Source organism: Hyperoodon ampullatus (genome assembly GCF_949752795.1).
Source record: "Hyperoodon ampullatus genome assembly, chromosome: 20".
Taxonomy (NCBI): domain Eukaryota; kingdom Metazoa; phylum Chordata; class Mammalia; order Artiodactyla; family Ziphiidae; genus Hyperoodon; species Hyperoodon ampullatus.
The window spans coordinates 23,166,973-23,185,397 of NC_136933.1; the positions used below are offsets into that span (position 1 = coordinate 23,166,973).

Here is an 18,425-nt window from a genome sequence, read left to right on the forward strand (position 1 = left end):
AATGTTTTGTTTACCTTTAGTGTATACACTTCATTGTGCTTTTTTTGGAATGACTACAGCAGCCCATAAACTAATGCTTTGCAAAAGCTAAATACAAATGTTTGAAGCCTGTATTAGAAACACTTCCTATTATGATCTGAGTGGAAAATAGAGTTTTACTGTTTTATTTTAACAAATTACACTTTTGTGACTTTTGCAATATGTAACTAAAACTGAAAATGGCAAAGAAAAAGCTTGGAGCTAATTAACCTAAGTGCTGCTTTTTGGAAGTACTACTAGAGACTATTATTGCACAAATATTTTCAGAGAAGATGCCTCATTTATAGGACAGTTGCCAACCATGTTTATTTATAATTTTAAGACAGAAGAAATAAGGGCAGAGATTTTTTCCCCCATAAAGCCATCCCATTATTTTTCCTAATTTTTGTAAATTCAATTCTATATACCAAGATCTTTAAGGCATATCACTCTCAGTTTAAAAAAAAACAAAAGCTAAATTCCACAAAGCTTGATTCCTTCAGTACTTCCTGATTCACTCTTTTAATTAACCTGAGAGATTTATAGTCCACCAAAACTAAATTAGGCAATTAGCCTTCCGTCTTCTTTCATATCCAAAAGAGGAGCAAAAGCTTGAATCATGGCCATTGTCATTACTTATGATTATTTGCCATTCACTTTTTTCATGCCATAATAACAGCTAATCATAATGGTTAATCATAAAACACAGCCACTCCAAATTCATTATTAAATCAGCCAAAGCAATCAGATTGTACCAGTATATAAATGTTTGCACACATTTTCACATGTTCTGGGATTCAGCATTTTTCTAAAGCCGTATTCGGTTGTTTCAGTCATTCTGCTAATATCAGCAACTACATTGTCACCCAACCAACTTCTAGGCAGAGAGTCATTATTCTGGAGATAAAACAACTGAATCAATAAGATATTAGTCAATTCAGTCATACTATAGAATCACAGGCTTTGTATTCAACTCAGACCTTTTCAAGTTCAGGAGGCTGTTAAATTTTGCTGCCCAATGTTGATGAGAGAAAAGCTCCTCTTTACCACATCACAGATTTTTAGGTACCATGAGATTTGGGGCACCTGGAGTCAAAGACTCTGCAGGGCTAGTATTTGAAGCTGCACCCCATTTGCCTTGTCATAACGATTTTTTAAGTGGGCTTTGCCAACAGGCCTAGATGGGGGAATAGGGAGTGGGTGTGTGACAACTGCCTGCTCAGGAGAACCAAAAGGAAGCAGTTGCTGCTTGGGTCTCTAAAGGAAGTCATTGGTGTTCTCTGGAATCACCACACAAAACTGTGGTTCCACCCCTAAGAAAGGAATACAATCTCTTTTCTTAAAAGCACCATCCCACACCTTACTCACCTACAATGACAAGAAAAAAAAAAGATACGAATATTACAAGACCTTTTTATTCTTTTAATCAAAACAGTCTCCATTAACCATTTCAAATAATCATAAATGTTTGTGCTGTTTGAGATCTGTGTGAAACACTGGCGGCACAGTCAAAAGTAAAGGAAGTTGATGTGAATGTGTGAGCAAAAATATTGTAAAGACTGATCTTACTAATTCTGCCAAATGAAAAGATTTGGAAAGAGAACCAGCTTGTGTGTATTTCAGCATTCCCTTTTGGTTTTCTTCTGTTGCTTAGAAGAAAAAAAAAATTTAATGAACTTTACAAAATTATAAATCTGTATAAAAACTGGAAAAAGTGATTCCTACATTAGAAGACAGTAATACAGTTTCAGATCATTCAGGCATGTTTCACACCCAGAGTTTAGGAGTGAAGTTTGGTCCTTCTCCCAAAGCAATGAAGTGAAAATCCTTTTGTGAATCATATAAATTAGCTCTCTCTAAATTGCTGACTTAAGTCTTTCTGGGATTAGAGTAAACATGAACGTACAACATGAAATCATCACAATAAAAAGGGAGGGTTTTCTATAAATGTTATTCCTGCTTTCATAAGGAAAGTCTTTTAATTCCTATTATTTTTTTCTAAATTTAAGGTTATATCTTAATGCAAATTAAGAATTTTGTTTGTTGTAGGAATTAAGCAAAAAACTTGGATTAGTTATAATGATTCAGTACAGTTATTCATAAATGCTCACTCCCTTTCTGATTGTTTTATTCTCCCATTTTCTAAAATGGGGGAAATTTTAAGATATTACTAGAAGAGAAAGCATATGTAAGTTCTACTTAAGAAAATGTTAAGTAGAATAATTTTTCTAAGCCAAAAATCTCACTTCCAACACATAGTTTCTGGATTCAAATGAGTCTTATGAGAATTTCTTAAAAGCTCTAGATGTACAAGTCAGTAGGGAGCAGACAAGAGGTTTAATATTCGAATTATTTTATAATATTTCAAATAAGGTCAGTTCTTTTGCACCTGAACATTTGGTGGGTGATTACAGCACATGTAAAGTTCACGGCGAATGCAGTCCTCCTTTAACCTGGCCATTAATCCCGTAGTGGTAAAGAAACCTTGATTAACAAGAGCGATGCTGTTGATTTGCGCGTTAACGGCTTTGCTGTGCATTCTGTGGCTCTGTGTATTTTGTCTGCCATTGTACAGGAATTCAAACCCATTGGTGCCGGGTACAACAGAAGGGCCCAGCCTTTTGTTGCAGCAGCAAACATTGATGACAAAAGACAGGTAGTGAGCGCTTCCTATAACTCACCCATTGGGCTCTATTCAACCAGCAATATACAAGATGCGCTTCACGGGCAGCTGCGGGGGCTCATTCCTAGCTCACCTCAAAGGTAAGTACTCCACTTGGTTTCTGGCCACCATGTTCTTAATGGTGATAGTATGGCTTCTCTTCCTTTCAAAAGTCCAGCTCTTGCTGTTTTATTTTTACTTTCCTGAAGGCACGATCAGATTTTTATCTTAAAGACAAGCATCTAGAACATGGTTCTAATGTTCTGGAGTCCAATCTGCCAGTTCCAGAACATTTAGTGAATAGATGGTTAAAAGGAAGAAATCACTCTGGTTCTATCATCACCCTTCTTAGTCATGTCAATATTTGGTGGTAAATAATCCTTTCTGTATGATTATTGTTCATTTAATTTTATCTAAATATATATATATATATATATATATATATATATATATATATATATATATATATATTAGTCTTCCACTGAGGGACTTTTTTAACCCTTTGTTTTTACAGGATGTGAACTACTTTGAACACAAGCACAATATTCGGCCCAAACCTTTCACAATCCCAGGCCGAAGCAGGTCATAAAGCTTTAAGATTGTGAAGTTTGGAGTGCATGCATCTTTAATAAATCCTACTAATCACCAAGACACATAACTCTTAGGTGTTTGGAGTGACTTTTCTCATTTTGAAGCTTATTTCAAAAGCAAAAGAAACAAATTCACTTAGCAGAGAAGAGAATAAATATTGACCAGATTATAGAGCTGTGAAATATTATGCAATCCCTGTGTGTATTTATAACTGCTGTTCTGAGGATCCCATCCAGAACACAGTGACCTTTTGAGGCAGGCAGACATACCCTATCCCAGGGCAGGAAGCCCCAGTCAGCAGGAACAAAAATGAAAACCAGCCCCTGGTCAGGAGTAAGGAAGCCCGTAAGGCAAACGTGGAAAGGCTGGTGTAGCTTTCCATGTTTGACAGTCTCTGATCATCTCATCTCAGCACCTAATTCACATTGCACCATCAGAGCCCAGTGGGTAACCCCACTCATTCTAGCTCTTACATAAAAATAAATTTGCATTCTTATGGATACTTGCAAAGGAAGAGAAGCCACTTGAAAAGGAACTTTTCCACTTGGGGAAAATAAGTATAAAGAAAGAAAGAGTTGGAGCCAGAGGATTTACTGGGTTACCCTCATGGATAACTGTGCACACATTGGAATAAAAATGAGCAAGATCTCTTCTTGTCTGTCAGTTAGAGCAACAGATCATCTTCAGATGATCCTTTTCAAATCTTCTCTAGAAACTGAATTCCAACCTACGAGGAAAGAAATCAATGCCCTGTCTTGCCACATCAGGAAATAGTGACTTCGGGAAACCTCAAACCCAAACACATTCCTCTGACCTCAGCTACATCCATCAGCCCAGAGGAAGGAAGTTGGGGGTTAGGCTGGATCAATCCTAACAGGTTAGGATCATTGAATAATGATCTACATCAGGTGTCACTAATAGGGGTCCATAGGTGGAGTCAATTGACAATGTTTTATTTAACCCTCCCGTTTTTAAAAATACTGAATTTAAGTTTAAGATGGAACATCTACTCTCTATCTTGCCAAAATGCCCATCATGCCTAAGCGTATGATACCTGGCCCATTTTCATGTATGTGTGACCCTCCTGGCCCCTGGAGACATCTGAGTTTATGATGCCTGCTGTGGATGGTCAGTCATCATTTGATATATGATTTCCGTGTGCAGACCTTTCCATAAGCTACAGTCAGGGCCAGAGGATTACCTCAAAATAAGTCAGACAATTTTGTGATATCAGACTCAGAAAGAAGGAGTGGAGTAAAAGAGCAGGAGAAAGATGCTAAAAAGGCAATGACTACCAAATACATCTGCCCCCACTACATATTATATCCCCAGCACCTAGAAAAGGGGCTGGGACGGAGTACATGCTCAACAAATGTTCATTAGGTAAAGGAACAAAAGCCCAAGAGGACCTAATCAGACTGCCTGAGTAGCAAGAAGAATCAGGAGCTGTTACCCTTCCCTCATACTGGCAACTCTGAACAATCCTTTTTTTGCTTCTCTTAGTTTTTGCCTCCTTCATATTCCATTTTCCTCTGTATCTTTTCTCTATTTCTCCACATTCAACAGCTTCCCAACCCCACTCTAAATAACATTAAAAAAACTGGATTAAAAGTTAAAATGCTCTTTTACTATTGAATAAATATATACATAATATATACATCTTCCCAGAGAAGCAGAGTAAAATGGATATACTTGCATTCTTTTGAGCTTAGCATAATGGTAAGCTCACTAACTTGAGCTATAGGACTCCACGAGGCTCAAATAAAATGATACATTAGAGTAACACAGATCTTGCTTTTGCTGAAGACCAATAACATTTAATTTTATAAAAATTCAGGGAAAGTCAAGGAGATTCGGGTATGTAATGCCCTTCTTTTACATTTTCATTTTAATTCAAACATGGTGATAATAACAAGCCACTCATAATTCTGTCATTGTAAGCTGGTGCCTTTCAATCTAGCTAAATTTGGAAGAGGGGAGTGGAAAAACAGAGATGAGAGGATCTGCTTAAAAAACAGGTACCAGTACACAAATTTTAAAAAAATTATAAAAATGCTTCTATTATCCTTCCTTTCTTCCTGTGCCCCCTCACTGTTTGCTCTAGTTTCTGAATTTCTTGTTCTTACCAAATGATTCTTCATCAAGGTGGAATTTTGAGTGGCTACTTACCAAGCAATAACTACACCATTAATAAACAACTTTTGAATCAGAAGTAAGTTGGAGATGCTAATATATTCATTTCCCTGGGTCTTACTATCAGTTAGGGTTCTTTCAATGGTTTCATCCTAATTGAAGCATATTAAAAGACCAGTATTTTCATATGAAAATATGTAAATGTTTAAAGCCACAGCTATCATTAAAAATACATATAAGGCTAGATCCAAATGATAAAATACAATCTGGTGAATGGTTTTTGGACAAGTCGCTTCTGGAAGCATGTCCCCAAAAGTCTATATACACACCAGGGAAGTCAGTTCTCTGTCTAATGATCCATCCAGGTGTATGATAGTAATTGAGTATATCATCAACCTTACACGTTGCCAAGCCAGTAAGTCAATGTCAAGAAATCTCAATGGTATCTACCTTTCCAGGTCACAGGAATAGGTCATGGTGACCCATGATGATCTCCACAGTGACTAGAGTCCATGAAAACTATTTTATTTAAAGCGTCAGTTCAAGAGCTCTTTTAAAATTGTCCCAGAAATTTATAAAAAGATAATTGTTTTTTGCTTAGGGTTTATTTCCTATCTATTCAATAGACACGGGCCCCTAAATAGAACGATAAAGAAACTAGGAAATAGAAGACACAGTCTCTGCTTAAATAAAGTTATATACACAAGCATGCATGTGTATAAGAACACTAATAACAGAAAAAAATGTAATACTAATTACAACTGTAAAATAAGGTATATCTGTAAGTTCTGAGTTGACCATAGTTTACTTCTCCACTATCTAGCACCATGCCTGGCACACAGTAAGGTCGTGTAGTTATAAATCCTTGTTCAAAAGGTCCACTATTTTAAGCCCAAGTCTCCCAATATTGAAACTCAGTGTTTCAAATCCCTAAATTACAATTTAACAAGCTTCATTATACTGAGGTCAAATCAATACGATCCTGACTAAACTGCACTATAACTGAAATGTTATTTCTATTCTTTTACCAACTGAAGTCAATTTCAGCAGAGTGTTGAGCCTATGAAAATGGTGAATAAACCATTTGACATTTTTGTATGTGATCAACCAATTTACTGATTAAGTTTCAAACAAGTTCTCAGTAGTCGGGAAGTGAAGGAGCAAGTTCATATATACCTGCCCCATTCAGTCTCTGCAGGTGGTTGAACTGGGTAACACAACACAACAAAAAATTTTAATTCATCTAGTGACATGGGTTGCCCAGACTATCCAGGCTGCAGCATTGATGAAGCCAGTAAAATCAATGCCCAATATATGCTTTTGGGTTTTGCTCTCTGAACGGGGCTGAGGCTGGCATTAGTAGCCCTAGAGAGTAAATGCAGGTATGCGGCCATACTTGAGCCCTCAGAGGACACTGACTTTCAGGTAAACACACTATATAAATTGTTCTCTGCCTTCAGTTTACAGCGGCACTAACCTGCAGGCATGACTGAAGTTCACATTAATATTACTATTTCTTTTAGCTTTGTCTTAAATGACTGTGCTTAAAAAAACAACAATATATTCCTTTTCTTTAAAAATGCATTTCTCATGCTGCACTTAAAATACATGTAGAGAAATGATTTTTTAGTCATTGGCTTCAGTTATGACTAACCTCCTATCCACAGCAAATTCTATTCATAGAGAATAAGAAATTTCTGTAGTTGTCCTTAAAATTGCATGACTGGCCTTTCTGATGTTTTAATAATGAGTTGCCTTAAATTGTCTTTAAAAGGAAATGAGAACTATGCATGGAAATATATGTGTGCTTCCAAAATTTTACAAGAAATAGCTATGTATAAAAGAAATATATATATCTTAGCTCTAAGTAGCATTCACAGAGTTTGAGATCACCTTATTTCCCCTCTAATCATTCATTTCAAGGTGACAGGCATTTATTGGCTGTTTCTAGAGCCTATATCAAATCACCGAACAATTTTTTAAAGTGTAGTCTTCACAAAATGAAAGAATGAAAGTAGAAAAAGTTAAAATAGTAACAATAAAATATTTACAAAATAGTCTTAAAAAATAATCTCTATCACATAACCTACAAGTTGCCAATTACTATTCAATTAAGGCCCAACTGCATTTCTGAAAATACTTCTTATTTTGAAATGTTTAGCCTAAATATTTGATTGGATCTTCATGCTGCATATTCATATTACTATTTGTGAAGGATCCTTCATTAATATTTTAGTTTTAAAAACTGCAGCTCAGAAATGTAAAAGGATGTCCCGCTAATGTAATTTCCCTGAGCCACTTCCTTTATGCACAGCTCTTTTTACATGAAGCCTTCGCCTTGTAGAACATATTGTCTAGTAGAACAGAGCCAAACAATGCAATATCACCTGTACCTTTTAATTTTGTTAAAACGTTTTTCAATCATGAATTTTTAAATGTCTTCCCTTTTGAAAATAACTTCTAGCCAGAAATAAATATTTTTTTTCATTTGATTTAATTCACCTCTTACTTTTAACTTCTCTGTACTTGTTCTCTGTGTTCTCCTGTCTGGATTTTCTGGTTCCTGTGTCATCTCTGTGTAACGTGGTCATTAACACAGTGGATGCAGTACTCCGTCCGGTATTGACGGTGGCAGTGGACGTAGCACCCCTTCTTCTGTCAGTACTCTTAGTACTATTTACCCAGGTGACTTGAAAGTTGCTGCTAAGATGGCCCCTAACATTCCTTTGGAAATGGAACTTCCTGGTGTGAAGATTATACATGCTCAGTTTAATACACCTATGCAGTTGTACTCAGATGACAATATTATGGAAACACTTCAGGGTCAGGTTTCAACAGCTCTAGGGGAAACACCCTCAATGAGGTAATATGAGTCTTTTTGAACCATTGGCATATTAACTAAACACATGGGCAACGTCAACTTTACTGGTGTCTTGTAACACTGTCTTTTCATTGAAAGAAAGCTTTGTGAAAAGCTTTCAAAAAAAATACTAAGGATTTATTGCAGATATCTAGGCCTAATGATAAGGGCGATTTGAAAAATTAACCAAGTAGAGTTTTATGTGACAGATAGCAATAAACTGAAATCATGGAAGGACCAAATGTATATGTCTTTTGAAAAACTACAGTGTAGTTTACGAATGTCTGGTACAATACTTCTTAAAAGTGATTTAAAATCTGGGATAATCTATGTTTCTCCTTTGGGGGTCAAAAACTGGGAAAGGGATGGGAGGTTCAGAGAGGTTTTAAAAGAGATGATACCTCTTTTTTCTTCTAATGGCATCTTGTGGAGAGTTAATTATTTTTCATTTAAAATTTTTGCCATGAATAAGGGTTTATAAGTGAATATCTCAAGCTACTGCTATAGATATTTAATTTCCATCGATCGCTATTTTGGCTCATTTCTCCTTTAGTATGCGTATTTGTTCAAAGTACTTTTGCCATCAAGCACTTTCAATTAAAAATATTTATTATATGATAAAATCTTATTACTTCTTTCAATATTATAGGGCCATTATGAAGTATGATAATGCTTATGAATGCTATGTAACAATATCCCAAAGATAACTCTTGGGATGAATACAATGTGATAATAATACCATAATGTATTTCAAAGCCATTTGCAAGGAGTTTCAGATATATAAGATGATTATTTCCAAATATGACAATGGTAATAAAAATATGTGCAAATAGCAACTACCTTATCTAGATAATGCAATTAAATGACATAAAATAATAACGCAACTCAGTGCCTGACATCTATTTTTATTGTGGCATTTTTTTATTGTTCATCATGAATGTATCTGTAGAAAGTTTATTAAAATAAAGCTTCTATCATTTTGTAAATGAATTATAATGTGGCTATTTAGTAGCCAACAAAGCTGACTTCTTTGTGAAAGTTGCTACATTATGCACTTTCAAAGACTGACAAGTTGAATTTCTTCAATTTACAAGCAAAATGATACCTTTGTTGTCTACAGGAGTTAACAAAACTAAACCATACACTGTTGGTTTAATATCAGAAATGAATCTGAATTTTACTGACATCTTTATGACTGAGAATAATCAAACTGGGCTCACTCGTGCACTTTCTATCACGTGTATGTTGTCCTTTTTTTTTCTGAGAAAGGTTAATTTTGTTCACATTATAATTATATATCCATCAGATATAAGCATTATTTTTTAAATTACTATTTCCTAACAATCACATTTTAGTTGCCCTCCAAAGGATTCTGCCACATGGAGAAATGCTGATGTGACCCCCAGGTTAATTACTGATATTTTTAAGGCAACCCGTGTGAATTCACATTATATTTTTAGCTATTGATATAACAGAGATTAACTTGAAAATACTGAACCTCTGTCCAGGAGTTGCTGTAAATATAGTGATCACTGCTTGTTGATATCTTGTGGCTTCTTGCACATACACACACTCCTGATGCTGCTTCGCCCACCATTGTGTTGTGTTCCAGTGAACCCACGGCCTCCCCAGTGCCCCCCCAGTCGGAGGTGTACCGGATGCTCCACGACAATCGGAATGAACCGACTCAGCCTCGCCAGTCAGGCTCCTTCAGGGTGCTCCAGGAACTAGTGAACGATGGTGAGCAGTCGTGAACATCTGCTGAAACGTTATTGATAGAGGCTATTGGAAAGAGCAGGGTGGGGGAGGGCAGCAAGCATAATGGGAATGAGAGTCTAAATCCCGATTTTCATCAGTCATCCAATGATTTCTTTGCTGAAAAGGACTCGGGTGGTGCTTGGTTAAGGAAAGGAGCTTCCAGACATATCCAGGTAGCCACCAACTTGGTGATTAAAGGGTGCTGAAGATAAATCCCATCCACAGTAGTCAAGGGCTAGCTCAGCTTATAGATCATAAAATGTTGCAAAATTTCTCAGCCTCCCCCATATTCCAGGGTATCATGATCATCAAAATTTTTAAATAACACTGGAATGAACCCTTACTGTGTTCCAAATCCTGTGCTGAGTGCTTTGCACACATGGTCATTTAATCCTCACAATAACTCAGTGAGGTAGGAGCTATTATTTTCCGTATTTAACAAAAGAGAAAACGAGGCATAGAGAGGGTGGATTTGTACAAAGTCACACAGCAAGTAAGAAACAGAGTTGGGTCTCCAGCCCACTCCTGCTGTCTTCAGAGTTCATACTCTTACCAATGTTTTTCCACTTCCAAAAGATATACTGTCCTTCAGAAGTTGCACAAAAATGCAAAATGCCCCATTAATATAGCCACTATCAAAAAAAAAAAAAAAAGGAAAATGAGTGTTGGTGAGGGTATGAAGAAATGGGGACCCTTGTGCATTGCTGATGGGGAATGTAACATGGTGCAGCCACTGTGAGAAACAGTAAGGTGGTTCCTCAAAAAGTTAAATGTCAAATTGCCATAGGATCCACAATCCCACTGCTACATGTATACTCAGGAGAACTGCAAGCAGGGACTCAAACCAATACTCGTACACCAGCATTCATAGAAGCATTATGCACAACAGCCAGAAGGTGGAAAGAACCTAAACGTCTATCCACACGTGAATGGATATACACAATGTGCTATATCCATAAAGTAGAGTATTATTCAGCCTTAAAAAGGAATGAAAATTCTGATACATGCTGCAACGTGGATGAACCTTGAAAACATTCTGCTAAGTGAAATAAGCCAGAGACATAAGGATAAATATTGTACGATTCCATTTATATGAGGGCCCTAGAATAGGCAAGTCATAGACACAGAAAGCAGAATAGAGGTCACCAGGGTCTGGAAGGAGGGGGGAATGTGGAATTAATGTTTCCTGGATACAGAGTCTCTGTTTTGGATGATGAAAAAGTTCTCAAAATAGATATTGGTGATGGTTGCACAACATTGGGAATATACTTAATGCTACTGAATTACACACTTAAAAATAGATAAGATGGTCGATTTTATGTATATTTTAACCACAGGTAAAAAAAGAAGAATGCAAAATGCTCTCTGCCTCGCTGGGCATTTTGTAACAGCTCCCTGTGACAACAACTACGACAATTTTTAACTAATTTTGTTTTGTAAGGTCCCGTTTCGGAACAAATTATGCTTGAACCAGTCCTGCTTCTTCCTAAATGATATTGTGGGCGCAACTAAGAATTCCTCAGGTTAAAGTGCACACCTTAAAATAGAAGCAAAGTATAAACTGTTGCCAGCTGTTCCCTTGCCATAAATGGAAACACTCTGTTTTTCAGATGACCGTCCTGCTGGAACTCGGAGTGTGAGAGCTCCAGTTACAAAAGTCCCATGCGGTGCTGGCAGCACACAGAAGATGCCACTCTGTGACAAATGTGGGAGTGGCATTGTGTAAGTTTCATTTTCAACCCCAAAATTCATCATAAATCTTGCTGTCAGTTCTCTATTTCTTGTACTTTAAGACTCCGTATATAGAAAAGGTTTTAAGTTTTATGAAAAACAAATTTCTATTCATCGACTTGAAATATAATATCCACACATTTTGACCAGAATTCCTTCGATGTACCCCCAAATTAGCATAGAATGTGAGTCGGATATCTTGACTTATAATTTCAGACATATTCTGGTGAAAAGAAACTGCCCCAGAAGTATATCTAAAAAGCCATTTCCAAGAATAACTTCACTTCAAAAAGCCCTCCCTTTGTTAATGTATATAGTCTTTGAACACTTCCTTTTCTGTATAAACACAGGAAAACAAATATGGGGGTCACCCAGTTATTAATGAAAACACATTATCTTTACGTGCTTTCTTAAGTTGCACAAATATTGAAATATGATTTTTAGACATAGTCAGCTTCCATTTCAAGGCACTTCATGTGTGAATAGCCACACTTGCCAGTTCAAACCTTCAAGTGAACCAGAGCATTTCAGTCTCTCCACTTCATGCCCCATGTGGTCGCCTCTTCCATCCCTTTTTTCTGTTCCTTTGTCATTAGCTCACACACTGAGGCACCATCTGTCCACTTACCCAGGACTCATCCCAGGAGGGCAGTGGGAGATAAGCCTGGTTACAGCACAGAAGGGGCTGTGAGACAGAGAAACAAGCAGGACAGGGAGATGGGAGCAGACAGGACCTCAAAACATACGACAGGTTGTGATGTTACCCGAAGCAATTATTGCCCCCAAGTTGGAATAAACTGCTTTGACGGTAGAGGCCAAGTCCACCCACCAGGGGAAATTCCATCTCTGCCCTTTGATCTGTTCTCTCTGTGTTCCATAGAATAGAGGCTGGACCACCAGGCTAGACAGTAAGCAGAGGGACTTTTAGTCGTGTAGACAACAACCTTGGCCAAAGTCAGAATCCTTTGCAGAGGTGTCTGTTTTATCTGTATCATCTCTCCCTCTTTCAAAGAAACAACGGGGAATGATCATGAAGTAAGGATCCTATCATTTTTCTAAAAAAAAAAAAAAAACCCATTTGAAAAAGATCTGAAAAATATTCACATGTCAACGACAGAGAGACACATGTGAAGGTTTACTATGCTTGTCTTGGCTCTCCCTGACAACTACATCAGTTCCACAGCTGTGCCCAGCTTTGCAGCTATTGTTTCCTGAACATGAAACAGATAACACCTGCCTTATCTGTAGTGCTGTCTGCCTTTGTATCATGTTTCTGGCTTTGTGGGGTTTTTTTTCATGAGGCCTCCTTTTCCCCCAACAGTGGTGCGGTTGTGAAGGCGAGGGACAAGCATCGGCATCCAGAGTGCTTCGTGTGTGCTGACTGTAACCTCAACCTCAAACAAAAGGGCTACTTCTTCGTGGAGGGGGAGCTGTACTGCGAAACCCACGCGCGGGCCCGCATGAGGCCCCCAGAGGGCTACGACACAGTCACTCTTTATCCCAAAGCTTAAGTCTCCGGCAGACGGAACACGCACTCACCCAGGTGCACCCTCACAGGCAGACGTTAACGGCTTGGGGCAGAAGTAGCGCAAAGGGCTGACTCCAAATCTAGAACCAAGCTTTTAGACACTTATCTCATTGTATCCTCAGGAGAAGGAATGGGAGGCAGATGCCTGCGCTAACAGAAACATACATTCAACTGTGTTTCTCTTTGGGGCTAGCAATAACTTAATGAAATTTAGAGCAATAATTTTTATGTCACACTCTATATTTTACATTTATAATATGACCATCAAACATGTAAACATCAAGATTTTAGGGGGAGTCTAATTGCCCTTCCTTAACCAGTTGATTTTGCAATTACAGTACTTACGACAAATGACAATCTTGTATTCTAAGACAGCCTGCAGGTGTCTGTTATCTGTTTTAACTATAATAGTGCATGTCAGGGAGAAATTCCCTAGATCTCTCTAGTTTCATATTCAAACAGTTATACTACTGGATGCAGCATACATAATAAATACATAAAACATTTTAAAAATACCTAACGAAGTGGCACTCAGTGAATTCAGATAAAATCAACATTCCAATGAGAGGGCCCAGTCATATCTCGTCGTGTACACTAACAACTCAGGTATTTTAAGAAAAATGTGGCTTCTTTAGTTTTCATAACTCATTCACTCTTCTGAACCCACAATTTCTGCTGATAGGAGGGGAAATTTTAAATTTGCTAGTTAAAGGTGATGCAGTCTCTTTCAGATTAAAACAGTTTCTGCTGCTTTGAAATAGTCTCTTTCATTTTAAATGTCTCTTTCAGATAAATATACAAAGTCAAGGTTCAGACTCTATCAAGGCTAGTTCTTTATTCTCAAGGCTGACCACCACCACCTTCTCCTTCCCAAGATGGCACCTCCAAGAGGAGACATTTAGGGGACCCCCTGAGGAAGGGAGGGGTCTGCTGGTCTCCTGGGGTCCTGCTTGTATTCTCTGCTGAAATCCATGATTCCACCTGTGCTCTGTTTTCTCAACATAGTTGGGACCAGGCAACAAGCCCACCTCTACCACCACGTCCAAAAGTCTCAGCTCAGCCTTCCCTGGATTCTTGGATCCTTTGCATCTCAGACATGAACCCTATCTGGCCCCTGGCTCTGCTTTGTCACCTTGCCTCTCACTATGGTGGCTCCACGGCAATGCCCCCTTACTTGCATGTCTTACCTACTTCCCATGATCCTCACTGGGGACCCAGGGGAGCTTATGAAACTGTCCTCTCCAAGTACAAACATGGGAACCAGCAGGCTGGGGAGGTGGGGACTGTCTCAAGCCCTCAGTCTCACCACTGTGTCACAAAGTCACCTCTACCCTACTGCAGCTGCTGCCTCTGGGCCTGGAGCAAGAATTCTCCTATTGTCCCAAATGGAAAATAGGGCCCGGGTTGTATTGCTCTGGGGTTCTCCCAAACTTAACTGATTATTTCTGACCCTGACCTGTCTGAGGTTTTGAACCAGTGAGAGGAGCCAGAACACCTGCCTGGCCCCTATGGGCATCTGAGATCAAAACTGGAACCCCTGGGCTTCCCTGGTGGCGCAGTGGTTGAGAGTCCGCCTGCCGATGCAGGGGACATGGGTTCGTGCCCCGGTCCGGGAAGATCCCACATGCCACAGAGCGGCTGGGCCCATGAGCCAAAAAAAAAAAAAAAACAAAACTGGAACCTCTGAACCAAAACACAAATTCACTCACAAAGCTATTCCAATAAAATAGAAAATTCTGCAATCAAAGAAATCAATGTATTCAAATACATTACATTTTTTGTTCAGATGTTATTTTAAAATATTTTTTCTGGTAAGGATATAATCTTAAAAGTTTGGAAGCTAGAGGGCAAATGCATGGTAACTGACTTAGGAAACCTGAGAAAGTTAAAATCCAAAGCAGCAACGGGAGAAAACTGAAAACCAACCCAATTTACTCTCCAGCATTTGAAACAGCATGGGAATTGACAGCACCAGGCATTTCTGGACTAGGGGATAAAGGTAGAGTTATGATAAGGAGGATCACATACAAGCTGTTTGAAAAGCGCTTAATCCCCACTGTGTCTCCTCTCTGCCCCTCCCCCTCACACACCCAAGGCACTTGTCAGTGTAAGTCTGCCTGGTGTTATCTGGAGAAGGTCAAACAGCATCTCTGGAGTCAGGAAGTGCCGTTGAAGGTATGTGTACCACACTAAAAAGAAGTTAGATAAGAATGAAAGACGCATGAGAAGGAAAGTGTAGATTAGACATTATATTGTACATTAATGTACATTTGATGCTGGATATCAGACAATATTTTCCTTAAAATTATATTTTACACATTTTATATGTAGTAGAGTACATAATGAACTTCTTAAGTTCAGATGTTCAATAATGAGGAAAAAAAAGTAGTACAGTTTGAAAAAAAGTAGTAGTATAGTTCTAATCTGAAATTCAGGAAAGATAGGGCTTAAAGCTGATAATTCAGTCTCTGTGACTAAGGCTTGTGAAGCATACTCTAAAATTGCGTGTTCATTATTTTTATTCTTTGACGATTAAATCTAGAAATTTAAACATATAGAGGAATTTATGACAATTAATCAATAGAAATGAATGCAATATAAAAATCGTTTTAAAATATGTAACGTACAGGGTGAAAATAGCAATGTTAAAATGGAAAGGAATTAAAACTTTGTTTAAAAAGCAAACAAATAACAGTATTTCCCCCATACTAGCACTTTGTCCTTCAATAATGAATTCACACCAGGTCTTATATAGGAATTCATGCCATGAACAAAGGATGCCAACTAGTTTTTATTTAGCTCTCAGAATACCATGTCTTCTTAGAAAGCAGAGTAGTCACTGTTTTTATATTTATAAGCTTATTAAAGCTAGCAATGAACAATGAAATGATCCGTGACAGAACTGGGCATCTGTAAACTTTGGACTCATGATTAACTAAATTGCTGTTTTTTCAGAGTAAATGCAGAATACAGTTGCTACACTCTCTACCAATAGGACGACTGTTTGAGTGAAAAACAGTTCTAGTTATCACATACACTTGCACCTGTGTAAGCAAAGGTAAAGCTAATGGCTAATGTGACATGCAAACAGTTTAGATTATCTCTACATAAGCTAATCTAAAGTTTATCCATCACAGGAATATCCCAAGATAGGCAGAATGGAGCTTTGGGGTTCTTGTGCTAACAACTTGAGTTGCAAAAGTTTGTCAAGTTGTCCTTTGAACAGATTTATTTCAGTCCTGGGAAACTACTACTTACAACCATTATTCTGTATTATCCTGTTGTCATGGCCAATGTTTTTTTTTTAAATGCTGTGCCATCTGAATCTTAAGCATAAAAAAAGGAAAATTGGAGACAGATTGAGGGTATTCAGATAATTGAAGTAAATAAACCATTTACCTGATCTACATGACTATTTCAAGATAATCGTCTTAAGCGTCTATTCATGTTGTAGAGTACTCAATAAATATTTAGTTGAGCACCTACCAAGTAAGAGATGTTCAATACTAGGCACAACAAGAAAATGGATTTTTGAATGCGTTGGCTATGTTTACAAATTGACATTTTCAAGCTAATTAGAATGCTTCATGCAACTAAGTTTAAAACAAAGCACCTTGGGCTTCCCTGGTGGCGCAGTGGTTGAGAGTCCGCCTGCCGATGCAGGGGACACGGGTTCGTGCCCCGGTCTGGGAAAATCCCACATGCCGCGGAGCGGCTGGGCCCGTGAGCCATGGCCGTTGGGCCTGCACGTCCGGAGCCTGTGCTCCGCAACGGGAGAGGCCACAACAGCGAGAGGCCCACATACCGCAAAAAAAAAATAAATAAAACAAAGCACCTAGAAGAAGTGGTTGCTTTATCATAATTTCTTTCTTTCAAATTCTGTAGTACTATGATTCATCACTGCTCACATCAGAAGAACATAAAATGAGATATTAACATTATCTTCTGAATTACCTCAAAAGTTTGTCCAAGTATGCAGAGAATGTCTAACAACATGTTTTCCTTCCTCTAAGAATAAGGCATGTCAGCACACCTCAACTTATGAAACACCCAAAGCACAATTCCATTATCCAAAGAATAATACAAGAGCTGCTCTTAAAACCTAATTGCTATCCCTATCAGAAATATTAAGCATATAGATTTAAAATTAAGATACAAAATGCCAAATATTTGTTTGGGTTAAAAATTACTCCATTCATTTATTTATTCAACTATTCATCTGGCGAAGGAGTACACACAAGTCACTATTTCTGTACCAAGAGCAAAATTATGTTGTGAGTTTTGGAACTACCTCTCATGAGACCAAATTCCCATTCCATCTGCTTTTCTGAAGTGGGGGGGGGTTGAAAAACACAGGTGTGTGAATTACTCATCACGTGTATAAATGCCAAAGTGCACGTATATCTGTGGTTCACTAAAACACCAGGGTTATGCTACCAACGTCACATGCAAGAGCCTGCATTGTGGACCATTATGCCACACACAGCTGCACACGCTGCCCTGCCTGCCCCTTCACACATCTGGGCTCCAGATGCTGCTGTCCAAGTTCCCAAAGCTCCCAACCATGACCCTTCCAGAACACTGCTTCACGCTGCAGACGTTCTCAGTCCTCCTCATGAATACCATCCTTGATCCCAATCCTCAGATTAATGCTTGCTCTGCCAGCCAATGGAAAAGGCTAATTCCTGCTAACAAGTACTAATAATTTTCTATTGCCCCTTTTATGACTAATACTTGTGTTTTGCTCTGGAGACAGCCCTTTAATCTAAAGGAATGCCTTCAAGGGTAGGAATTCTAGATATAGAAAAAAAAGTGAGAAAGAGAACTTGAGGAATAGAGTGATGGGCATGATCTGGACCAAGAAGAAGACAGAGGGACTAACAGTCTCTTGGACCTTGGGAAGGTTTGGCCGATCTGTACAGGTGATCTAGAGCTTTCCTCCCTCTGACCAAGGCCAAAGCAATGGGGAATGCAGTTTCTCTGAAACAAGGCACTTAGGTTAGGTAAGTGCTGCGTTTGTGAATCTCACTGAGGGTGCATAGGTGTTTACTGGTTTGAGTAAATTTAGCACTGGGGGGTCTTGTAGCCTCTTCTAGACTGAAGAGTCTTCAACTCAGTTTGCACGATTCTGTGAATATGCTACA

The 18,425-nt window shown here is 38.4% G+C and overlaps 1 protein-coding gene across 4 annotated transcripts in view; it reads left to right on the forward strand.

The window, feature by feature from the left end:
* PDLIM3 (PDZ and LIM domain 3) overlaps positions 1-13,264 on the forward strand; it is a gene marked incomplete at both ends in the record, with an annotated part of 29,251 nt that extends 15,987 nt beyond the window's left edge. For 2 of the 4 annotated variants that reach the window (XM_079726724.1, XM_079726725.1), the window contains 4 exons: positions 3,195-3,262; positions 9,877-10,004; positions 11,633-11,744; positions 13,075-13,264. In XM_079726724.1, coding sequence (XP_079582850.1) covers positions 3,195-3,262; positions 9,877-10,004; positions 11,633-11,744; positions 13,075-13,264 — 498 coding nt within the window. Of the gene's footprint in view, positions 1-2,593; positions 2,782-3,194; positions 3,263-8,003; positions 8,268-9,876; positions 10,005-11,632; positions 11,745-13,074 lie in introns of all 4 variants that reach the window. The other 2 variants (XM_079726722.1, XM_079726723.1) reach the window with 2 other exon arrangements.
* Between the last annotated feature and the right edge of the window lie 5,161 nt (positions 13,265-18,425).